The 25,396-nt window shown below is 54.1% G+C and overlaps 1 protein-coding gene across 21 annotated transcripts in view; it reads right to left on the bottom strand.

The window, feature by feature from the left end:
• Positions 1-12,580: 12,580 nt before the first annotated feature.
• PLEC (plectin) overlaps positions 12,581-25,396 on the bottom strand; it is a gene marked incomplete at its 5' end in the record, with an annotated part of 53,535 nt that continues 40,719 nt past the window's right edge. For 20 of the 21 annotated variants that reach the window (XM_081069820.1, XM_081069834.1, XM_081069837.1 and 17 more), the window contains 7 exons: positions 12,581-19,860; positions 19,956-23,336; positions 24,203-24,301; positions 24,391-24,495; positions 24,620-24,703; positions 24,782-25,138; positions 25,242-25,380. In XM_081069820.1, the coding sequence (XP_080925946.1) occupies positions 13,660-19,860; positions 19,956-23,336; positions 24,203-24,301; positions 24,391-24,495; positions 24,620-24,703; positions 24,782-25,138; positions 25,242-25,380 (10,366 nt within the window). In that variant the 3' untranslated portion in view covers positions 12,581-13,659. The remainder of the gene's footprint in view (positions 19,861-19,955; positions 23,337-24,202; positions 24,302-24,390; positions 24,496-24,619; positions 24,704-24,781; positions 25,139-25,241; positions 25,381-25,396) is intronic. The other variant, XM_081069830.1, reaches the window with a different exon arrangement.

Below are 25,396 nucleotides of genomic sequence, written 5' to 3'. Positions count from 1 at the left end.
GAGAAGATATGAAAAATAAAATAATGACAATAAAGAGGGAAATTACTACAAATATAGACAAGATTTCTGAAAAATCAAGGCATTTCAATACCTACAAACAATGAACACATTTCTAGAGATTTACAAAATATCCAAATTGGAAAATAAGAACTAGAGACATTCAGAGACCAGTAAATAGAATGGTGGTTAAAGTATTTCCCACTGTAGAAACTCTGGGCCTAGATAACTTTAGAGGTAAATCCCACCAAACTTGCAAAAAACCTTTTTTTTTTTTTTTTTTTTTTTTTTTTTTTTACTAAATTATGCCAGTTGTTCCAAACAAAAGAGAGAAAATCTACCAAGGTCATTTCATGAGGCTAGTGTATAATTAATTCCAAATGCAGAAAAGGACAATGCAGGAAAGAAAAGTATTGAGCTATGCAACTTATGAACATGGATACAAACATGTCATATAAAATGTTGCCTAGTGAAATGCAAGTGTTTTGGAAAATAGCATGTTAGGATCAAGAATGCAAGGAAGGTTCAACCTTGGAAATTATCAACATAATTCACTTCATGAATAGACTTTAGGGAAAGAACAATGATCTCAATTGATACAGGAGAGTATTTGATAAAGTTCAATACCTATTTATGATTATAAAACAAAAACAAAACTTCTGGCAAATTAACACTAAAACATAACTTCTTTAACTGTTTTTTTGTTCCTTTGTTTATTATGGAAAGCCAGCACTAAACATTTTGCTTAACGAAACATTTTAGCACCATCCCTTTGCAAGTGGGCAAAGGATAGGGTTGTTCATAACCATTCACAGTCTGGATAATATTGGAGGTCTTGGCCAATTCCATAAGGAAATAAAAGGAGTGACGGGGGGAAAGAACTGGGAGAAAAGCGGAAAAAAAAAAGGTCTCTATTGGCAAATGATATCATTGTCTACCTAACAAAGATCAACAGACTCTTAAAGCAAAAGCACCTACTCTCTAATACTCAGAAAGAAGTGGCTCTCCTCGCTGGGCCTGGGCCCCATGAACCACACCCCAGGATTCAAGATGGTGGACACCCAAGCATGTGGGATGGAGACAGTCCTGGCCTCTGCCCAGATCTCTAGATTCCTGAGAGACTGTTCTCGGCCCTGTTCTTCAGCTGTTGGCAATTTGGGGAGACACTTGGAAGCCCTGGGAATCCGAGTCAGAAACCCGAGTTGGGGAAGGGAGCCTGACTTCCGGGGGTCCCTGCCTGGAGTCCACACCCCATCCCATATCCTGGCACCATATTTTCAGAGGGCAGGGCTGGCACAGAGGCAATTGCAGGGCAGTGGGCAGTATTATATTCCCACACATGGTTTGTGGCTTCCATTTCTGTTGCTTGCAGGGGCTTACAAACATCAGGGTACTGATTAGTTGATGTTCAAAACCATTGCTTTTTAAGCACCATGAAGGGATTATGATTGTTTTGTGAAAGAGCCCTTGTCTTTGACAGATGTATACTGACAATGGGATGTGGGAAAGGTTGGTCAAACGTTCCTAATTGTTGAATGGGTGAACGGGAGTTCCTTATTCCATTTTGTCTACTTTAGTATGTGTTTGGATTCTCCACTATGACCATTGTTTCAAAAGATAAAATTGGTTTCTTACCCAACTGATTCCAGTCAGTGCCACGTGTCAATGGCCATGTACTGGGATCTTTGCTAGACAGACTTTGAAGATAAGAGCCACCACTTTTCTCCAACTGTCAGTGGGCGGAAAGATAATTTTTATAAACTGTCCCATGCTTACTTTTTCTTCTTTCCTGATGTGAAAGAATAAGAATAAAATAATAAGAACAAAAAGAAGAAAAGAATAAAAAGGCAGATTGACCCGTACCTCATCTACATAGTATATGTACGCAGAGTTATATTTAAATAAGTCACGTAGCACATATTTTATCTTTCATTATCATTTTAGAGCTATGTTCTAATTGTTTTCTATTACTAAACATCTTGATGTGTAATAAAGATCAATTTGAATAATCTGAAAAAAAGGAAAAAGATACACCTCTTTTCTTTGCAAATCCAGTTCTTTTCTTGACTGAACTGAGAAGACTTCAGTTCCATGCAGGACCTTTAGCCTCTTCGTCTTGAGCCATTTTGTTACTTGAAAGGATTTACCAGGTGCCTGCTCAACCCATCAGGGATTTAGCCGTGGGTGTGTCACCATTGACTTAATCCTCGATTTAAGGCTGAGACACAATAGGCTTCTGTTACTCAAAGTATTTCTGTTCAGGGTGGAGAAGCAGTCTTCTCTTCCAACTGGCTCCTTGCTTGCCAACCCCTTCATCCTGCACTTTGCTTGTCAACCAGTCCATTCTTACCTAGGCATCTCTCTCTCTCTCAATATAATTTACATATCATAAAATTTGCTCCTTTAAAGTGTACAATTCAGTGTATCTTTAGTGTATTCACAAAGTGGAGCAACCATCACCACCATCCAATTCCACAACATTTTCACCATCCCCATACATTTTGAGTCCTTCTGCAGCCCCTGGAAACTACTCACCTACTTTCAGTGTCCATGGATTTTCCTACCCTGGGCATTTCTTTTTAATGGATTCATACATATGTGTTCTCGAGTCTGGCTTTTGCACTCACCATGTTTTCAAAGTGCCTAAAAGTGGTAGCGTCTATCAGTATTTCATTCCTTTTTATGACTGAATAGTATTCCATTGTACGGATAGACCCCATTTTCCTTATCTGGTCATTAGTTGATAGACACTTGGGTTGCTTCCACTTTTTAACTATTATGAATAATGCTATGAACATTAGTGCATAAGTTTTGTATGGACATATGTTTCAATTCTCTTAAAATTACTTTTCAGTACATGGGAGTGGAACTGTTGGGTCACATATTCACTCTATGTTTAACTTTTCGAGAAACTGTCAGACTATTCTTCCAAAGTGGCTGCATCATTTCACATTCCTACCAGCAGTGTATGAAGGTTCCAATTTCTTCACATCCTCCCCAACTCTTGTTATTTTCTGTTTTGTCTTTTAATTATAGCCCTCCTCGTAAGTATCAAGTAGAATCTCATTGTGGTTTTGATTTGCATTTCCCTGATCACTAATGGCATTGAGTATCTTTTCATGTGCTTAGTAGCCATTTGTATGAATCTTTTGGAAAAATGTCTTCTTAAATGCTTTGCTTATTTTATAATTGTCATTTGTCTTTATTGTTAAGTTATAAGTGTTCTTTATGGATTCTAGATATAAGACACTTGACAGGTAGATGATTTCCAAATATTTTCCCCATTACGTGGGTTTCTTTTCACTTTCTAGATGATGTCTTTGACACACAAAAGTTTTCGTTTTAATGAAATCTATCGATTTTTTCTATAGTTGCTTATGCATTTGGTGTCCTGTGTAAGAAACCATTCCTAATTCAAAGTAACAAAAATTTACACCTATGTTTTCTTCTAAGTTTAATAGTTTTAGATTAATGTTTAAAAGTTTTAGCTTAAAAAAAGTTTGGCATTTATCTGTTTGGTCCATTTTGAGTAATTTTTTAAATATGATATGAAATAGGGGTCCAGCTTCATTCTTTTGCATGTGGATGTCCAGTTGTCCTGGCACCATTTATTAAAAGATTATTCTTTTCCCATTGGATGGTCTTGACACCCTTGTCCAAAATCAACTGATCATAGATGTATGAGTTTATTTCTGCATTCTAAATTCTTTTCCATTGATCTATATGTATATCCTTATGCCTGTGCCACACGGTCTTGATTTGTGGTAAGGTTTTAAGTCTGTAGTAAATTTTGCTACAAAATGTGTAGTACATTTTTAAATCAAGAAGTGTGAGTCCTCCAATTTTGTTGTTTTTCCAAGATTGTTTTGGCTCTTCTGCGTCTCTTGCAGTTCCATATGAATTTTAGGATCAGTTTGTCCATTTTTTGCAAAAAAAAAAAGCAGTTGAAATGTTGACAGGGACTGCATTGAATCCATAGATAAATTTGGGGAATGGTGTCATTTAATAATGTTAAGTCTTCCAATCCATGAACACAAGAAGACTTTCCATTTATTTAGTTCTCTAATTTCAACAATGTTCTATAGTTTTCAGTGAACAAGCCTTACACTTCTTTGGTTAAATTTATTCCTAAGTGCTTTATTCATTTTAAAGCTATTGTTTATGGAATGGCTTTCATTTTGGGGTTGTTCATTGTTGGTATGAAATACAAATGACTTTTGTACATTGGTATTACGTCCTGTAATCTTGCTGAACTCGCTCATCAGCTCTGATAGTTTTTCGGTGCATTTCCTAGGGTTTTCTGTACATATGATCATGTCATGTGCACATAGAGACAGTTTTCCTTCTTTCTTTCCCATCAGGATGTTATTGTTTATTTTGCTGCCTAACCACCTAGCTGGAACCTCAGCACAACATTGAGTGAAAGCTGTTCGCCTTTCACCATTAAGTGAGCTACTATTAACTGTGGGTTTTTCTTACGTGCCCTTTATCAGGTTGAGGGAGCTCCCTCGTCTTCCTAGTTTGTTGAGTGTTTTTGTCCCGAACAGTGTTGGATTTTGTCAATTGTGCTGGTTGCCACTACTGACAATCATGTGGTTTTCCTCCCTTCACTTAATAAATCTGGTGAGTGATGTGGATTAAGTTTCATACATTGAACTCACCTTACACCCCTGGGGTAGATCCCACTTGGTCCCTGTGTATAATCCTTTTTACATGTGGGTAGATTGTTTGCTAGTGTCTTGTTGAGGATTTTTTGCATCTATATTCGTAAGGGATATTGGGTTGTAGTTTTTTCTTAGGATATCTTTACCTGATTTGGGCAGGGGGGTTTGGACTGCTGTTTTGAAGACTAGAAATCTGTATTTGAGGAGGGTAAGTTTCAAGACCACGGTCCCATGTTTAAAATCCCCATGCATGATTTCCTTTAAGACAGTCACTGTTCAGTTCTCCCTTCAGATGAGAAGCACTGGGTGTTTGAAATGCTGTTAGGCCGGTGAGGCCCTTTGGCTAATGGACGATCTTCCTCCTGAGTGGATGTTTGCTCACAGATCAAATACCACACTCCCTCTGGATTTTTGTCAGAACATGACGCGTTGCTGCCATCTGCTGGAGAACTGCTACAATAACTAGCTACCTTTGCAGCCATCGTTGCTAGGCATCAGGAAGCCATAATTAAAACGCATTATAATGAAAATTAAATTAAGGAGGATGTCTATGGCAGATGGTGCCCCCTGAGACGCAATGCTCCTGCAGTCACTCCAGGAACCCAGTAAGTCACTCTTCAATTGGGAACAATCGAAGACAGACATAGAGGTTGGACAGAAGAGGACCAGACAGAGTGAAACCGCACAACACTGAGCCCTCTCGGCCCATCTTGGCGATTTGGACCCATCACCCCCATTCTCACATGGGGGCAGGTACAGTCTCAGCTTCTTGAGGGCACTGCAGGGGTACATGGCTGAGTGGGACGTGGGGTGAAAGGCCATGTTTCTGCCATCCCATAGTCCCATGTCCTCAGTTCAGAGAAATACCCTCTCCTCACCGGAGTGGGAAAGAAGGCTTCCCCTAACACTTCCAGTTTTTGTCTTCTGTCTCCACTTGGCTTAGGTCCTTTGAGCTACGGTTCCCCAAGGTGTGGCTGGCCTCATGGGAGGAGGTCCTCAAAACCAGAACTCCATCAGCATACTCCGCTCCCCTCTGCTTCCCTAATGCCAACCACAGCCCCTCTGGGGGGTCCTCCTGGCTGTGCTGGTGGGAGTTGTCCCCCAGAAAGCTCTGAAAAGCATCCAAGTGGGACATTGGTGAAATCGGCCAGGTTTTTGGTGAGTCAGCAAGTGGTTTGATCTTCCAGCAGGTGTCAACATTCTTTTTTTCCCCCCATTCTTCCGCCTCACCCCCGCCACACTCCACCAAGCTGTTGTTTCTCAGTCTAATTGTGTAGGACACAGTTCCCTGGCCCAAGTTGGTATTGTGAGCCTGGCGCTCCCCACTGGCTGAGGCAGTTGGTCACCAGTCGACGATAAGCTGCTCACAGCAGCTCGTGCCAACCTCCGGCTGCTCACGGCAGCCCACCTCTAGGGAGAGCTGTTGTTCACAATCTTAGCTGTAGAGGGGCGTGGACCAGCAATCTCGGCATTAGGAGCATGGCGTTCCAACCACCTGAGCCACGAAGCCGGCCCCGCTGGTGTCGACATTCTCACCTGCTACCCCTTCTTGCTCATTGGCTGAAGTATTTCTATGGAGACAAAATTCCTCTCTTCTACTGTTTAGCTACCCAGAGTCCTGGTTTGTAAAGGAAAAGGCCCCCCCCCCATCACCATTTAATAGATTTAATTATTCTCCAGTTCTTGGATATTTAGGTTGTTTTCAATTCTTAGTAATTTTTCCCTTTATTCTTTGTTATTGTGGTAAAATACACATAACATAAAACGTATTATCTTAACCATTTTTAAGTGCACAGGTCAGTGGCACTAAGTACATTTGTAATTTTCTGCAGCCATCAGCACCATCCATCCCTGTAGCTCTTTCATCTTGTAAAAGGGAAACATTGATTAAATAACAATTCTTAATTCTCCTCTGCCCCCAGTTCCACCGACCCACCCACCATTTTACTTTCTGTCCCTAGATTTTGATTAAGTGGAATCATACAGTATTTGGGCTTCTGTGACTGACTTAGCTCACTGAGCATCATGTCCTCAAGGTCCATCCAAGTTGTAGCACGCATTAGAATGTCCCATCTTAAGGCTGAATAACATTCCATTGTATGTACGGACCACATTTTGCTTGTTCATTCATCCACTGATGAACAGGTGGGTTGCTTCCATGTTTAGCTATTGAGGATAATGCTGCTATGAACATGGGTGTATTAATATCTATTCAAGTCCTTGCTTTCAATTCTTTTGGGGATATACCCAGAAGAGAAATTGCTGGATCGCATGGTAATTCTATTTTAAATTTTTTGAGGAACCATCATACTGTTTTCCACAACAGTTACACCATTTTATATTCTCACAAGAGTTCCAATTACTCCACTTCACTTCCTCACCAACACTTCTTTTTTTTTTTTTATAGTAGCCATTCTAGTGGGTGTGAGGTGGTATCTCACTGTACTTCAGATTTGCATTTCCCTAATGATTAGTGATATTGAGCATCTTCTCAGGTCCTTATCGGCCATCAGTATGTCTTCTTTGGAGAAATTCAGTTCAGGTTGTGTGCCCATTTTTGAATCAGGTTGTTTGTTTCAGGAGTTCTCTACATATTCTGGATATTAACCTTTTATGAGGTATATGATTTGAAGATATCTTTCCTCTCCCATCCTGTGTGTTGTCTTTTCACTTTGTGGGTAGTGTCTTTTGATGCATAATTTTTTAAAATTTTCCTGGGAGTCTTAATTTCTTCCTCACTCTTGCAAGACAGTTTTGCTGCAAATAGGACTTTTGACTGACAGGTTTTTCCTTTTAGCACTTAGCATATATTGGCCACTGCCTTCTGGCCTCCAAAGTTTTTGATGAGAGATCTGCTCATTATCTTACTAAGGATACCTTGTATGTGACCAGTCACTTCTCTCTTGCTGATTTCTAAATCCTCTTCTTGTCTCTGGCTTTTGGAAATTTGATTATGCTGTGTCTCTTTGAGTTCATCTTAGCTTGGAGTTATTGTGAGCTTCTTGGATGTTTATATTAATGTCTTTCATCAAATTTGGGGAGTTCCAGCCACTACTTCTTCAGATAGTCTCTCTCCAATCCTTCTGGCACTCCCACAACGTGGGGTGATGTGCCCCAGGTCCCCCCAGCTCTGTTCACTTCAATCTGTTTTCTTTCTGTTCCTCAGACTCAATAATTTCCATTGTCCTATATTCAAGTCAGCCAGTTCTTCCTTCTGCCTGCTTAAACCTGCCTTTGACTCCCTCCAGTGAATTTTTCACTTCAGTTATTGTACTTTTTGGCTAATTTCATTTTGGTTTCTCTTTAGGTTTTCTATCTATTTGCTGATATTTCCATTTCATTGACACATGATTTTCTTGATATTCTCCACATCTTCCTATCATTCTCTGAGCATCACTAAGATGATTGTTTAAAGTCTTTGTCTGGTAGATCTGCCATCAGGTCTTCTTCAGGGACACTTTCTGTTCATTATTTTTTCCTTTGAATGAACCACACTTTCCTGTTTCTTTGTATGTCTTGTGATTTTTCTGTTGAAAACTGAACATTTGAATCTAATAATATGGTACCTCTGGAAATCAGATTCTCCCCCTTGTATTATTATTATTATTATTGCTGTTGTTTTTATTGTTTTGTACTCTGTCTCTGTGCCAAGGAGCAGGGTGAGGTGGAAACTTAAGGTCTTCTCAGGTTTTTCTAAGCCTGAGCCTTCCACTGAGCATGTGTGGTCACTTTCCAATTCCCCCCTTATATGCAGTTGCTTTTGAATATCCTGGTCTTTAATGTTTGGCTCCCAAAAGGGGGAAAAGAGAAAAATGAAGTGGGGGAAAGGGCGCCAGCCTTGGTGAGAAGCAGCATCAGTGATCAGAGCACAAATCCCCAATATTTGGAAAACAGGATCCTTTTTGTCCAACCAGCTCTCACAAGCTATGTGCAAGATGCTCCAGGAACATGTGCACAGCTACCTGAGGTGTGGCTAGGGTGGGAGATGGGTAGTTGGTACTGTGTTAAGAGCTCAAATTGATCTACATTAAGTGCAGTTTACTATCCAAGTCTTCCCCTGGAAGTTGTAAGCCTTCACTAGAATCCAGAGTTCCATAATAGTTCCATCAGGCAGATTCTGCCAGTGCAATTGCTACCTGAATGGGGAGAGCGTCTTGGTGCTTCCAGTTCCGTCATCTTCTTTCTGATGCATTATTTTTTCCCTTTATTTATCAATTAAATATATTACTTTTTTCTTTTTAACTTACGGATTTAGGCAGCTATTTTCTTTATTGATATTCAGATTGCCCCATTTCCCAAATATATCTCTAATATTGTAAAGCTTCACATTCTGAAAGGAGACCAGAGAAAGAAGCCACTTCCATTCTGGGGACAGGTTCAAGGGAAGCCACTAAAATCAGTTTGTTCTTCTGGACCTGAGTACATGTACACATTTGTTCTGTGACGCTTCCTTGCTTCATACTGGGTCCTTTGCGCCACAGAACAAATGTGTGTGTGTATATATATATACACCCAGAAGAGAAATTTCTAGTTCATATGGTAATGACATTGTTAATTTTTTGAGTATTGTTGTTTTGTACATTCAATGGTTGGACCAGCAGTTCTCAAATTGTGGTTCTTCCTTTTTTGTTTTATTATGAATTCCTATATATCAATGTAAATTTTAGAACTGAGTTGTCAATTTCTGCAAAGAATCTAGCTGGGATTTTCATAGGGCTTGAATATGTAGCTCAGTTTGGGGAGTCCTGCTATCTAGACAATACTAAGTCTTCCAATTCATGAATATAGGATATCTTTCCATTTACTTAATTTTTTCAACAATGCTTTGTAATTCTCAGAATATAAGTTTTGCACTTCTTTTGCTAAATTCATTCCTAAGTTTTATTCCTTCTGAGGCTGTTTAAATGGAATTTTTAAAATTTTTGAGATTATTCATTGTAAGTGCATGAAAATATAATTGATTTGTGTATACTGATCTTGTATTCTGCAAACTTGCCAAACTTATTTATTGGTTTTCATAGATTTTTAGTGGATTCCTTAAGATTTTCTACATATAAAATCATGCCATCTGCAAATACAGTTTTACTTCTTCCTTTCCAATATTATACCGATGCCTCATTTAATTGTCTTGCCTTATTGCCCTGGCGAGAACCTCCAGTACAATGTCGAAGAGAGGTGGAAAGAGCAGGCATCTTCATTCACCCTACTTCTTAAGTGGTAAAGCGTGGCATACATTTTTTCAGTGGCTCTCAAGCATTAGTGAGGGGAAATACCTAACCAGCATTCCTAAAACTGTCAAGGTTACCAAAAACAAAGTTTCAGAAACTCACAGCCAATGGCCTAAGGTGGCATGATGCCTAAATGTCATATGGTGTCCTGGAAGGGGTCCTGTAAGAGAAAAGGACATTAGATAAAAATTACAATGATAAGAAAATCTGAAAAAAATGCAGGTTTCAGTTAATAAAAATGTAGTGGCTCATTAATTGTGGCAAATTTACCTTCTCACTGGTGATAAGAGGTTAATAGAAAAAACTGGGAACTCCCTAAACTATTTTCACTATTTTTCTGTAAATCTTGAACTATGCGAAAATTTACAGTTTATTTAAAAATAACATAAAGGTGGATAAGTTGCTATAATGCGCCTGATTCCGTGGGCTAAGGGCTCAGGACTCCGCACTCCCCAAAGCTCCAGAGCAATGCCCAACCCTCTGATGCATGAACCCCACTTTAAGAAGCTTCCACTTTTGCTCAGAGAAGTAGGTGCTCTTGCCCCACCTGAGGGCAGCCGATAGCCAGTGACTGATGTGGAGGCGATCATCCCAGACCCCTTGTTGCTGGAGGAAAATGCTGAGGTGAATTCATGCTCTGGATACACGTGGTGCCAGCCTACAGTGGACTTTCGCTGTAGCCCGTTCTGTCCAGCGGCTCTCCCTCCCCCACCTACTTCCTCACGTCCTCTCCTGGGGGCACCCCGGCACAAACCAGGTGCACTTGAAGCACCGCATCAGGTGCTCCCTCTGGGGAACTGACCTGAGATGGATGCCAGGTGTGGTCCCAGGAAGCACCCTTCACAGAGGGTGTGGACTTAGAATGTCCACTGGCCGGCAAGGCCATCGCTGAGGTGCGGTGAGACGTGCAGCATTGAGGGTGGGCGGAGGGGTGTAATCACCATGGTGGTACGACGAGCTGAACTGTGTCCCTCCAAATCCATATGTTGAAGTTCTGCTGCCCAGGACCTCAGGAGGTGACTGTGTTTGGAGATGGGGTCTTTACACAGGTGGTATTAAGGTAAACTGGTCATTAGGGTGGGGCCCTGATCCAGTAGCACCAGTGTTCTTATCAGGACACACAGAGGGACGACCATGTGAGGACACAGGGAGAAGACGGCCGTCTGCACGCCCTGGAGAGAGGCCTCAGGAGGAACCAGCCCTGCCCACAGTTTGACCTCAAAATGTCTAGCTTACAGAACTGAAAAAATAAATGTCTGTTTTTTTCAGCCCCCAGTCTGCAGTACTTGTTACAGCAGCCCCAGCTGAACACAGGCGGGAAGGGTGAAATGGCAGCCGGAGAGCCTGGTCCACGGGGTATACGAGGACAGCTTACAGAGCACGTAGCCCTGAGACATGAAAGAGACGGGCAGCCAGTGAGGGGCAGCTGACAAGTAGTTCTCTAGCTCCTGCCAATCACCTGCAGGGCTTAAAACATGAGTAGCTGGATCCAGCCCCAGAATTTCTAATTCAAAGGGCCTGGGGTGGAGCCGAGACTGTGCATCTCACGAGTTTCCAGGTGGTCCTGGTGCTGGTGGTCCGGGGGCCATGCTTTGAAAGCCACTAGCTTATTACATATAGAACAAAAAGAAAATTCTACACGAACGTTATCAATGAAAATAAAATCATGGGTCTGCTTCCCCGCCTCAGCCAGGTCTCAGAGCCAGAGCCCATGAAGTGGAAGCTTTCTCAGGCCCCCCGAGGAGAGCACAAGCACAGATAGAAGTGACTGAGACCTCCTCTAAAAGGCTGTGAGAACATAACAGTCCTGGTCTCCAGAAGGAAAACACCGCCACCCAAGACACAGTGAGAAAGTGTCACACTCAACTTACAGCTCCGGCTGCCACCATGGCAGTTCCTTATTCCAGTGGACCAGCAGGCCAGGCAGGCACCATCCTGGCAGGGACAGTCCTGAGCGTCATGTGGAAGCAACCGCTGTCCGGGGCACCTCGGTATTCCCGGACTAGCTTCAACTGTAAGTGGTCAAGGAGAGCAGAGCCCAACGGGCATGCTCACCACAACACCCCCCACCCCCAAAGATGAGGGTCTGGTCACCACCTGCCCCGGGAAAGCAGGAGGTGAGCATGACTTGCGGCTTCAGGGGGCTGTAGGTGTCCACTCGCCCTCCTAAGTTTTCCCAGGAAGAAACCTAGAGAGGCTGTGATGCCAACGGGAGGGGCAAGTGGACCGAAGGGGCCAGGGTGACGCCAGTGGGGGGCTGAGGCTCTGTTCCGGCTCCCAACACCCTCCTCTGAAGGCCTCCCTTGGCCGATGGGAAGCAGCTTACCTCCACACTGGGGTGTGGGGGCACCGCTGAGGGCAGGCTGATGTGGGGGCATGTGACACCCCACCTCAGCAGTAAGTGCCAATCACAAACCCAGCCGAAGGGGCTGTGACAGGTCGTCACCTGGACTGACAGCAGGACCGGGAACGGCCAGCAGCTGGCCCCGCTTCCTCTGCTCAGGCCTGCTCATCTGGGTTTCTCTGGCCTGAGACGTGTGGCCTCAGACCAGTGTCCTCGCTGAGGCCCAGCTCCTCTGCCCTGGGCCAGGACACAGCAGCCAAACTCCGAGCCTGGGCTGCAGCATCCACCGTATCTCAACGCACACTTGATCCCAGGACAAAAGAGTGACGCAGGACCCACATAGGGTGGAATTGCTTTTATTGGGGCGGGCGCCACAGGCCCGCCCATGGTCAGGTTAGTGTTCTGCCCTCATGGAGGCAGCCGGAAGCCTGGCGCCTCCACCCACCACCTGCCCGGGTTAGTGGAACATGCAAAGCACAGTCAAAGGGTGGAGGCAGGGGTGAAAGTCACCAAGGCTGGGGGCTTGGTGGGGCAGGAGGGGGTGGGACCGGGCTGGGCTGCCTGGGTTGGCACAGACCATCCAGCCAGCGTCCCCAGGGCCAATGAAGGGCTGAGCTCCCTGGAGAGACAGGCAGGCAGCACCCCAGGCTCAAGGGGCCACGGAGTCCATGGGGGAGAAGGACCAGATACACCAGGAGGGTGTATCTCCCACCCCAGGCCTGGGTCCTTGGGGCCTGGGGTGCAAGGGGGACACAGAAGGCACTTACTAGGGAGCTGAGGCTAAAAGGCTAAAGCCAGAGGCCTGGGGTCTCAGGAAAGTGTTAGGGGTAAGGGGCTGTGCAGGACCTGGGCCCAGGCTGGTTCTGCGGACTGGACCGTCACCTTCCCATAGGGGAGGGGCTTCTCTGGGCAAGCTGGAAGACATGGCTGGCCCAGGTCCCCTCCGTCCCTGGCAAGGCCCACTGAACCAATAGGTCAGTTTTGCAAACAGATGAAAAATGGAGGCCCTGAGAGCCTGCTAGTGACAGGCCGCCCAAAGCAGCTAGGATTGGTTGGTCGTTGGGTGTGGCCGGCCTGTAGGGCAGTGGACCTCCACCAAGTAGACCCCTCCCTGGGAAGATGGGAGGGCTAAGTTGGGGGCCTGGCTCTGGACCCTCCAAGGCACCTGGCTGTGGTGAGTGGCAGGTAGAGAGGAGGAGGGGCTTGGGGAAGAGGTGGTCAGTGGGGCTGGATCGGCCCTGTCCCCCAAGACATAGGCTGTCTGGACAGCATGTATATATTAATATATTAGTCTGGTCTTTTTGGTTAAACTTTAGGCACCGCTTAGGAGGAAGACACCTTTAAACAGCAAAGAAAGAGCCAGTGCCTGGGTGGGGAGCCTGGCCACATGCAGAGCAGGAGGGCAGGTGGTGGGGGCAGGCAGGCTTCAGGCTGCAGCAGACTCGGGGCCCCCCACAGAGGACGTGGGCCCTGAGGCATAGCGGCGGCCGTAGCCTGAGGAGGAGTAGGAGGAGGAAGAGAAGGTCATGGAGAAGCCGGAGCCAGTGGCATCGAAGCTGCCCCGGCGGGAACCGGCTCGGGAGCCAGTGCGCGAGCCGGTGCGGGAGCCGGTCGTGGAGCCGGAGCCGCTGACGCTGTAGGGGCTGTAGTAGCCCTTGCTGGACTGGGCGGCAGCCTCCAGCAGCCGCAGCCCTGTGCCGTCCTCCACCATGCTGCGGTCCAACGCGTCCTTGTAGGAGATCTTGAGCTTGGTCTTGGGGCAGGTGAGGTACTTGGAGTATGTGCCCACATCACGCAGCTTCTGGGCGGTGCGGGCGTCCACTGTGCCGCGCTGCAGGGCCTCGTCCAGGGGAACGCGGCCGGGCGTGTCGGGCTCGATCAGGCCGCCCGTCAGGTACTGCACCTCCAGGAAGCGCTGGCCTGCCTCGTAGTAGAGCCAGCCCTTCTTCAGGGCCTGGGCGGCCGACATCTTGGTCTTGGTGCGTGGGTCCTCGAAGCCGCAGAAGGCCTTCTGGGCCAGGTTGATGCGGTCCACCATGAGCTTGTCCACCAAGCCCTTGTTGACGGCGTCGGTGACGGGGAAGCGCTCGCCGGTGTTGGGGTCGATGATGCCCCCGGTGCAGGCCTGCGCCTCCAGCAACCGCTGCCCCGTGATGTTGTCCACCAGGTTCCGGTGCATGGCCTCTGTGATCGACACCTTCTCCAGCGTCTCTGTGTCCAGGATGCCGGCCACGGGGCCCGTCTCCTCAGTGGGGTCGGACCAGGAGGCCAGCTGGGTTCTGGAGACGGCTGGGCTGATGGGATAGGAGGAGGAGGACCCCACGGAGGATGAGCGGGAGCGGAAGCCGCTGGCATTGCCCGAGAGCATGTCGGCGAACTCAGTGATGGACAGCGTGCCGGCACGGTACTGGTCTAGTGCCGAGCGGTCAATGAGGTTCTTGGTGATGGCCTCATCGATGTCGTACTGGCGGCCGGAGCGGCGGTCGATGATCATGGACTTGACCACACCATCCGAGGAGGAGATGGTGATCTCCTCCCACTCGCACTCCTGCTCGGACAGCTCCAGGTACGTCTGGTGGTCGATAAGGCCCTTGCGGTAGGCCTCGTACACCGACATCTCCTTGCCCGTCTCAGGGTCCACGATCACCACGCGGCGCTTGCGCACAGAGGACTTGGAGGACGTCTTCCGCTCCCGCTTCTTCTCCTTCAATGGCAAGAGGCAGAGGGCCGTCTGGGGGTCGGTGATGCAGCGCTCCATCAGCTGCAGGTAGGTGAGGTTCTCCTCTGTGTTGGGGTCGAAAAAGCCCTTGGTGTCGTCTGAGGGGTCGGTCAGGATCTCGTTCATCTCCTCGTCAAAGAGACCACGCTTGTAGGCCACCTCCACGGGCAGCCGGTGGCTCTCCTCGGGGTCAATGATGCCGCCCGTGGCAATCTGGGCCTCCAGCAGGCGGATGCCGTGGTCCTTGAGGATCAGGCCCTTCTTCATGGCCTGGAACAGAGAAATGAGCTTCCCAGAGTAAGGGTCCTTATAGCCGGTGACAGCGCGCTCGGCCGACAGCAGCTTGTCCTTAAACTCTGGGCCCACAATGCCCATGCGCACAGCTTCCTCCACGGTCAGCTTGAGCCCCTTGATGGGGTCGATGATGTAGCCAGTGGCCGCCTGGGCCTCCAGGAGCTCGAAGGCTGTGCCGGGCCGGATGATGCCCTTCTTCATGGCCTGATACACCGACAGCCGCTCCTTGGTGGCATCGACAAACACCCCGGCGATGCAGCTGGTGCCCTCCAAGAACTTCTGCAGGTTCTTGGTGACCTCCTCGACAGAGGCCAGGCCCTCCTGCAGCTGCCGTGCCGTGGCCTCATCCATGACCTGCGAACGCACCAGCTCTTCCACTGTGATCTGCTTGCGCAGGCCCCGGAAGGTCAGCTTGCGGGTGTCTGAGAGCGGCAGCAGCAGCTGGCCGCTCTTCTCGTCCTGGCGGCACCGCCGGAGCAGCTGCGTGTAGCTCAGGCGCTCGTCCGTGGACGGGTCCACATAGGCGCGCACCTCGCTGGGCTCCGACAGCTGGTCGTGTGTGTCCACACTGAGGTAGCCGCGCTGGTAGGCCACCTCCAGTGGCAGGTGGAAGCCCAGGCGGGGGTCGACGATGCCCCCTGTGGCCAGCTGGGCATCCAGCAGCCGCAAGGCCTCCTCGGCAGGGATCAGGTCCTTCTTCATGGCCTGAAACAGTGAGATGGTCTGCTCCGTGTAGGGGTCGCGGTAGCCTGTCACGGCCCGCTCAGCTGACAGCAGCCGGTCGTGTAGCTCGGGGCCAACCAGGCCCTTGCGCACGGCCTCATCTACGGTGAGCCGCTCGCCCTTCACTGGGTCCAGAAGGAAACCCGTGGCTGCCTGTGCCTCCAGCAGTAATCGGGCCACCTCAGCGCTCAGCAGGCCCCTCTTGAGGGCCTGATAGATGGTCAGTGTCTGCCTGGAGCCAGGCAGGTAGACGCCGGCCACACAGCCCGAGCCGTACAGGTAGCGCCAGGCGGACTCCGCCTCGAGTACCTCACGGAGGCTCTTGGTGCCCTCCCGGAGTAGGTTATAGGCCTCGCGGGAGATGACCCGGGCCTCATACAGGTCCTCGGCGGTGAGGCGGCGGCGGACGTAGTCATAGGAAGCCAGGTTCTGCTGGCGGATGATCTCAGTCTTCTCGATGATTTCAATAATGATAATGATCATGCGCTCCTTGGTCACCCGGCCGGCCTGGAAGTCAGCCATTAGGCGTGCCTGCTGCTCCTTGGGGATCAAGTCCGACTGCATCACCTCCCACAGGGACATGGTGGAGCCGCCATGGCTGCCGCCGCCCGGGATGTCAATCTGGGTCTCCTCAAATGCCCTCCGGGTCTCCTCCTCCGTATACACCTGTGTGGTCTCTACCACCTCCACCTTCTCCGCCCCCTTCAGCGGCAGGAGGCGCAGGCCGGTCTCAGGGTCCTCCACACAGCGCTCCAATAGCTGCCGGTAGGTGAGGTTCTCGTGCGTGTTGGGGTCAAAGAAGCCCTTGGTGTCATCGCTCGGGTCCGCCAGCACGCGGTTCATTTCCTCGTCGAAGTAGCCGCGCTGGTAGGCCACGTGCACGGGCACGCGGTGACTGTGCACTGGGTCGATGATGCCGCCCGTGGCGATCTGGGCCTCCAGCAGGCGGATACCGTGGTCCCTGACGATCAGGCCCTTCTTCATGGCCTGGAACAGGGAGATGGTGTTACCTGAGTACGGGTCCTTGTAGCCGGTGACGGCCTTCTCGGCCGATAGCAGCTTCTCGTGCAGCTCAGGGCCCACAATGCCTGCTTTCACGGCCTCGTGGACATACAGGCGCTGGTTCCGCACGGGGTCCACCAGGAAGCCGGTGGCTGCCTGGGCCTCGAGCAGGAGCGTGGCCGTGCTGGGCCTGAGCAAGCCACGCCGCATGGCCTCGTAGATGGTCACCTTCTCTTTGGAGTCCTCCAAGTAGATGCCAGCGAGGCAACCAGTGCCCTGGAGGAGCGTCCGCACAGAGTCCACCTCCGACAGATCCTTGACCGATGTTTTCCCGTCCTTGAGCTGCTCAAACTGAGTGCTGCTGAGGACCCCGGAAGCCAAGAGCTCACTGGCTGGCACCGGGGCACGGAGCCCAGTGAAGGAGAGTTTCTCACGCCGCACAGTCTCCACCTCTTCCACGATGGTGATGACAATCTTAATGATCTTCTCCACAGTGACCTTGCCTGTACGGAACTGACGCAGCAGCTCCAGTCTCTGCTCCTCTGTGAAGTACTCAGAGCTGATCAGCTCCCAGATGGTCACTGTCCTGCCCTGGAAGCTGCCCATAGGTACCTCGACCGTGGTCTTCTGGAAGGTCTCACGGGCCTGGAGCTCAGAGTAGATCTCCTCCTGCCGGGCCCGGGCAGCCTTCTCTGAGAGCGGCAGCAGGCTCAGACCTGTCAGCTGGTCGGGCTGGCACTGCTGCTGGAGCTGGCCGTAGGTCACAGGCTCCCGTGTACTGGGGTCGTAGTAGGTCTTGGCGTCATCCCTGGGCGTCAACAAAGCTTTGCTGGTCTCCTTGTCAAGGTAACCCCGGGCACAAGCAACATCCAGTGGCACACGGTGGCTCCTGCTGGGGTCCACAATGCCGCCTGTGGACAGTTGGGCATCCAGCAGGCGCAGACCCTGCTCCTTGGGGATGAGGCCCTTCTTCAGGGCCTGGAACAGGGAGACGCTCTGCCCCGAGTACGGGTCCTTGTAGCCCGTCACAGCCTTCTCAGCCGACAGCAGCTTCTCGTGCAGCTCAGGCCCCACCAGGCCAGCGCGCACAGCCTCGTCCACGGTGAGCCGGGCGCTTGTGGAGGGGTCAATGATGTGCCCGGTGCCAGCCTGGGCCTCCAGCAGGGCCACAGCCACCTCTGGCTGCAATAATTCTTTCTTCAGGGCTTCGTAGATGCTCAGCTTCTGCCCCGCCTCCTCCAGCCACACACCTGCGATGACGTTTGTGCCCCGCAGAGCCTGTCGCACGGTGTCCACCTCGGCTACCTCTTGCACTGAGCGTTCGCCCCTTTGCAACTGGCGATAGAGGTCACGGTTGATGACCTGGCTGTCTAGCAGCTCAGCGGCGGGCACCAGGGCACGCAGACCCTCAAAGCAGAGCTGGCCCTTCTGCTCGTGCTCCTCAACCACAGTGATGACGATTTTGATGATCTTCTCCACAGTCACCTTGCCTGTGCGGAACTGACGCAGCAGGTCCCGCCGCTGCTCCGCCGTGAAATACTCAGAGTTGATGAGCTCCCAGATGGTCACCGTCCTGCCCTGGAACTTGCCGAATGGCGCGGACACGGTAGCCTTCTCAAACACGTCCCGGGCCTCTGAGTCGGTGTAGACTAGCTCACCACCCTTAGTGGCCTGGTCTGTGAGTGGCAGGAGGCGCAGGCCGGTCTCGGGGTCCTCCACACAGCGCTCCATCAGCTGCAGGTAGGTGAGGTTCTCGTGCGTGTTGGGGTCAAAGAAGCCCTTGGTGTCATCGCTCGGGTCCGCCAGCACGCGGTTCATTTCCTCATCGAAGTAGCCGCGCTGGTAGGCCACGTGCACGGGCACGCGGTGGCTGTGCACCGGGTCGATGATGCCGCCCGTGGCGATCTGGGCCTCCAGCAGGCGGATGCCGTGGTCTCTGACGATCAGGTCCTTCTTCATGGCCTGGAACAGGGAGATCTGCTCCCCGGTGTAGGGGTCCTTATAGCCGGTGACGGCGCGCTCAGCCGACAGCAGCTTATGATGCAGCTCGGGGCCCACCAGGCCCTCCTTCACGGCCTCATTGACGGTCAGCCGCCGGTTCTGCACGGGATCCAGGAGGAAGCCCGAGGCCGCCTGGGCCTCAAGCAGGATGAGGGCTGTGCCTGGGCTCAGCAGCTGCCTCTGCAGGGCGGCATACACACTCAGTTTCTCACCGGTTGGCTCCAGTAGCAGCCCTGCGATGCTGCTGTGGCCCTGCAGGTAGCGGCGCACGTCCTCCCGCTGCAAGAGCTGGGCCACCGTGGTGCGGCCCTGCGCCAGGCGCTGTACCTCCTCCATGCTCAGGATGCCTACCTCCTGCAGCCGCTGGGCTGGCACCTTCCGCCGCAGACCTTCGAAGGCGTGCTCGGGCTCCACGTCTGTGGCTGGGCCGTCGGGTGCATCCCGGCCATTGGGCAGGATTTTGGAGGCCACAGCCTGCGAGTGTGCCAGTGCAGCCCGGTGCTCCTCTTCTAGCCGCTGCAGCCGCTCACGCAGCCTCTGGTTCTCCTCGGCCAGCAGCTTCTCCTGCTGCTGCCGCTGCTGCTCCAGGCGCTGCAGTTCCTCCTGCTTGCGCCGCACGCCCTCTTCAGCCTCACGCTGCTGCCGCCGGGCCTCCTCCATGCTGGCCAGCAGCTGCTGCTTCTCCTGCTCCATCTGCTGCTGCTGCCGCCGCTGCTCCTCACGCAGCTCCTGCGCCTTGGCCACCTCATCCTGGAAGAGCCGCTCCAGCTTGGCCTTCTCCTGCTCGATGAAGCGTTCCCGCTGCAGCAGGCTGTCTTTCTCCGAGAGGAAGCTCTGCTGCAGGGCCTGCGTCTCCTGTAGCAGCTGTTCCTGCTGCACGCTCTGCATCTGTGAAGGGGGAGGATGGTCAGGGACATTGGGGCCCTGGGGACACCCCACCCAGGCCTGCCCGCCCACCTGTGTGTGAGTGGCGAGGCCAGTACCTCCTCAGACTTGAGCTGCAGTGACCTGGCCTCCTCCCTGAGCTTCTCCTTCTCCCGCTCCAGCTCAGCGATGGCCTCCCGCAGGCGATCAGCATCTTGATCGCTCTGCTGCCGCTGGATCTCCAGCGTCTGTACTAGTGTCACCTTCTCTTGCGTGGCGAGCTCAGTGCGGTGCAGCTTCTCACCTATCTCCTCAGCCTGCTTCCGGAAGCGCTGGGCATCCTCCTCCGCCCGGGCTTGGGCCCGGCTCATCTCGGCCACGCGCAGCTTCAAGCGCTCGGCCTCTGCACTCATCTCCAGCTGCCGCTGGCGCTCCGCCTCCAGGGTGCGCTGGAAACCCTGCGTCTCCTGCACCAGTTGCTGAGCCATCTGCTCCTTGTCCTCCTGGAGCCGCCGTGCCTGCTCTTGCGCAAGCTCCTTCTGCTGCTGCAGCAGCTGCGCCTCAGCCTTGAGCCTTGTGGCCTCCTGCACCGCCTGCATCTTTTCCTTCAGCATCTTTTCAGCCAGCGCCCGCTGCTGAGCTAGGTCTTCCTCCGCTAGCTGCCGCAGGCGCGCGGCCTCCTGGGCTGCCACACTCAGCCGTGCTGCCTCCTCGGCCACCTGCTTCATCTTCTCGGCCTCCTCCTCCAGAAAGCGTTGCGTGTTGTCCTTATCACGCAGAATGAGCGCGCGGTTCTCCGCCTCGATGCGTGCCTTGAGCTTGCCCAGTTCCTCCATCTGCACGCGCACGGAGAACAGCTCCTCCTCCACCTGGCTGCGCTGCCGGGTGGCCTCCGTCACCTCTGCCTTCAGGCGCTGCAGCTCCTCGTCCAAGATGCCCTTCTGGTGGTCCGTCTCTTCCAGCTGCAGCCGAAGCGTTGTCAGCTCCTGCTCCACCTGTGCCTTCTGCCGCAGTGTCTGCTCCGCGAACTTCTTGTGCTTCTCCATCTCCGCGTCGGCAGCCTGTTTCTGCCGCAAGGCCGCCTGCTCCGCCTGCGTGCGCCGCGCCGCCTCCTGCTCGGCTTCCTTGCGCAGCTTCTCAGCAGCGGCCTGCGCCTGTGCCCGGGCCTGCGCCTGCTCTTCCGCCGCCTGCTTCAGCCGCTCCGCCTCCTCCACTTGGCGCCGGGACTGCGCCGCCTCCCGCTCGGCCCGCTGCCGTGCATCCTCAGCTGCCTCCGCTGCGCCCCGCGCTGCCTCCGCCTCTCCGCGCAGCCGCTCCAGCATGCTCTGCTCCTGCTGGAGCGTCTGCTGCAACTCCTGCTCCTTCTGCTGCACCGCGAAGGCATGCGCCTTCTCCTCCGCCTGCAGTCGCTTCTGCGCCGCGTCCTGCGCCAGCTGCAGCTGCCGGGCCGACTCCTGTTCTGCGCGCTCGCGTAGGCGCCGCGCCTCCTCCACCTTGGCCTTCAGCCGCTCCACCTCCTCCAGCGCCGCCTTGCGCTGCCTCGCGGCCTCCTCTTCCGCCGCCAGGCTCTTCTGCACGCGCTCCTCCGCCTCCCGGCGCCGCTGTTCCTCCTCCGCCGCCAGCTGCCGCTGCCGTGCCGCCTCCACCTCCGCCTGCTCCTTGCTGCGCAGCGTATTCTCCGCGTCGCCGCGGATGCGGCCCAGCTCCAGCTCCAGCTCCGCCTTGCCCGCCGCTGCCTTCTCGAAGCTCGCCTTGAGGGCCAGGATCTCCTCCTCCACTTGCCGTCGCTGCCGCAGCGTGTCCTCCACCAGCGCCCGCTGCCGCTCCAGCTCGCTCTCCGACGCCCTGCGCAGCTGTGCCAGCCTTTCCTCGATGTCGGCCTTGTGCTGCGCCGCCTGCTCCTCTAGCCGTCGCCGCTGGAAGGCTTCATCCTCCGCCAGCCGCCGCAGGCGCTCGTTCTCTGCCTCCTTCTCCTTCAGCGCGATCTCCGCTTCCGTCTTGAGCCGCGTGGCCTCGCTGATAGCTGCCAGCTTCTCGGCAAGCACGCGCTCCGCCTCTGCGCGCTGCCGCGCCGCGTCCTCTTCCGCCAGCTGCCGCTGCCGCTTGGCCTCCTCGGCGAGGGCGCGCAGGCGGGCAGCCTCCTCAGCCAGCTCGCGGAACCGACCGGCCTCGGCTTCCAGCCTCTGCTTGGACTTCTCGCTGGTGGAGCGTGACTCCTCCTCCGCCCGCGCCTTGCTGGCCAGCAGCACCTCCATCTCAGCCCGCACCTTGGCCAACTCAGCTTCCAGTTCCTGGCGCTTCTGCGTGGCTGCGGCCGCCTCTCGCTGCAGCCGCGCCAGCTCCTCCTCCAGCAGCTGCCGCTGCTGCTCCCCCTGCTCCGTCTCGGCCCGCAGGCGGATCAGTTCCTGCTCGGCAGCCAGGCGCTGCTGCGCAGTGCCCTCCGCCAGCTGCCGCTGCTTCTCCAGCTCCTGCTCAGCCAGCTCCCGCTGCCGCACAGCCTGCTCCTCCGCCTTCCCGCGCCGCCGGGCCTCGCGCTCCGCCTCCTCCTTCTGCTTCTCCGCCTCCGCCTGTGCCAGGCTCTTCTGCTGCGCCACCTCCTCCGCCTGCAGCCGCAGCCGCAGCGCCTCGTTGGCCTTCAGCTGCCAGCGCTCCAGCTCCCGCTCTGCCTCTTCCCGGGCGCGCTCGGCCTGGGCCTGCTGCTGCGCATGCCGCTCTGCCTCCTCCCGCAGCTGCGTAACAGTCACATGCTCTTCCTGCAGCGTGCGCTCCAGCTGCGCTGTCTTTTCCGCGAAGGAGGCACGCTTGCTCTGCAGCTCTACAGCCGCGCTGCGCTGTGCCGTCTCCAGGGCCACCTGCACCTGGCGGGCCCGCTCCGCCTCCGCCTGCCGCAGGCGCCGGTCGGCCTCCTCGGCCTGCAGCCGCAGCTCCTCCAGGGCCTGTAGGGCCCGCTGCTTCTCGCGGGCAGCCTCGGCCTCGGCCTTCACACGCAGGGCCAGTTCCGCCTCCGCCTGCCGCTTGCGTTGGGTCTCATCCTTCACCTGCCGCCGCAAGCGCTCTGCCTCCTCCTGCGCCTGCCGCTTCTGTGCCTCGGCCTCCTCAGCACGCACGCGCAGGGCCTGCAGCTCGTCCTCAGCCCCTCCACGCTGGCGCTCAGTGTTCTCCAGCTGCAGACGCACCACGCGGATCTCCTCCTCGATTCGCAGCCGGCTGCGTTCCGCTGCCTCCACTTGCCGGGCCTTGGCCTGGATCTCGGCGTCCGAGCTCTGCCGCAGGTGCTCCAGCTCCTCCTGGATGCTGCGCTTCTGCTGCTGCGCGTCCACCGCAGCCTCTTCCCGCCGCACCACCTCCTCCTGCATGCGGCGCTGCAGCTCCTGCGCCTCCCGCTCTGCCTGCGCCTTTGCCTGCGCATGCGCCTCCGCCAGCTGCCGCTGCTTCTCCAGCGCAGCCTCCACCTCGGCCAGGCGCTCCCGCTCCTCTGCCCGCTGCTGCTCAGCCAGTCTCTATGGCCGTGGCAGAGAGAGGGAGAGAACCAGAGACAGTGGTGAGTGCGCAGCTGCCACCAGGCACGCACATGACACGGCACCAGTGCAGTCCACTCCCACAGCACGGTGGGGGTTGAGGGAGGATACAGGTCACAGCCCGGCCGAGGGACAGAGCGTGCGCCCGCCAGGGTGCTCAGGGCAGCAAGCGCAGTCTGGCCCCATCGTGCTCACCAGCCCAGGGAAGCAGGCCCAGGCATGTTCCCCTCTTGCCATAGATAGGCAACGAGACAGGCGACGAGACAGACAGGGAGAGAGGAGGAGGGAGGGAGGGAGAGACAGAGAGAGAAACAGAGAGAAAGAGAGCAAAGCAGGAGGCTGGTAGTGCCCATGAGCCACACCCACTGCACAGCCCCGCCCGAGCACCATTGACACATACCAGCCTAGCTCCCCATGGGGCCTTCTCCCTGACCCAGGACAGCGGTGCACACCCGAGCCCACTCAGAAGAGGGACTCGAAAGCTTGTGGCTCCAACCACGGAGGGGGCTGCAGGTGGGCCAGACGGCGAGGCCACCCAGGAGACAGGAGGAATAAGACAGATGGGCACCCCCAATGACCTAACACCCCAGCTCTTCCAGAGCAGTGACCATGTGGAGCGGCAACACGGCCAATAGGCGGCAGGTGCCAGCACAGAGGAAGAGGAGGCGCCAGCCACCAAGGCGGAGCAGTGCTCCACCGGGCTAAGGTGGGGCAGGCAGTGCTGCAGAGTAGGGGTGCTGGCAACATCAGGCAGCAGGGCAGGGGGGAGAGCTGTGCTGAGTGGACTCCAACAGGTTCCCCAGGGCTGTGTCTGGGCCACAGAACAAAGTCCACCCCCAGGGCCATACCTCCTCCTCCTCCATGCGTCGAAGAGTCTCACTGATGAACTTGATGTACTGGCTGGTCAGCGTGGTCAGCTCACTGTAGCGTGTGCGCAGATCCACATACTGGGGGGCGGGAGAGAGGGGACAGCCAGGGTCAGGCCTGCCACAGCCAAGGGGCCCATGAGCCCACCCCACCCCCAGCCAGGTCTCACCTCCTGGATGACACTCTCAGACCCAGACTGGACCTTGGGCTTCTTGGCCGGGGAGGCGACTGGCTCAAGCTGTGCCTTATATGTGACCAGCTGGAGCTCATAGTCCTGCAAGGAAACACCGGTCAGCCACCCCTCGCCCTGCCCCTGAACCTGCCCATAGGCTTTCACTAGGCTGGCCTGGGCTTAGGGCCACCCAGCCTCTGAGGGCGGCAGGAGGCAGAGGCCTCACCTTGATGGCATTGATGTACTGCTTTGCGAACCTCTGGCACTCCTCCACCTTCTCCCTGTGACGCTCGATCTCCTCCAGCAGCGCCTGTGGGGGACGTTGGTGAGTGGACAGGGCATAACCCCACCCCTGCCCCACCCCAGCCTGGCCCAGGCCCAGGCCCACCTTCTCCTGCCGCAGCTGCTCCCGCACAGCATGGCTGTTGGCCAAAGGCACAGCCTGGATCTTCTCCTGCCGCCGCTTGGCGTCCTGCAGCCAGGCGCCCAGCGGCTCCGCACTCTCCCGATAGTAACGCAGCTGGCGGCCCAGCTGTTCCAGCTCGCGCTGCCGCACATCGGTCTGGGCCAGCACGGCCTGCCAGCGCTCCAGCAGCTGGGTCACCCGCTCACGCCAGCGCTCCACCTCCACATCCCGCTCACCGTGCCGCTGCTGCAGCTGCTCACCCACTTCCTGTGCCCCTCGCAGCTCATCCCGTAGGGCGTCAAACACGGGCTGCTGTGCCTCCGCCTGGGCCCGCAGCTTCTGTTGGGGGCCAGAGGGGCAGGTGCTTGTTCAGCCCAAGCCCCTGCTGCTGGCCCCCAAGGCCCCCTGGCCCTCCCGAGAGGCAGAGTCCTGGCAGTGGTACCTTGAGTGCGGCCTTGGTGGCCTCAAGCTCTGGGAGTGTGGCGGGCACGGCCTGGGCTTCCTTGAGCTGTTCCTCATGGACTCTGAGCACATCCTCAGCCCCCTGTGTGCTGCGGATTACCAGACTAATGGTCTTGAGCCTGGGGGGACAGCAAG

The sequence above is a fragment of the Rhinolophus hipposideros genome (assembly GCF_964194185.1).
Source record: "Rhinolophus hipposideros genome assembly, chromosome: 13".
In the NCBI taxonomy this organism is placed as follows: domain Eukaryota; kingdom Metazoa; phylum Chordata; class Mammalia; order Chiroptera; family Rhinolophidae; genus Rhinolophus; species Rhinolophus hipposideros.
The sequence above is the reverse complement of the archived record's forward strand: the minus strand, read 5'-3'. Positions and strand labels throughout refer to the sequence as shown.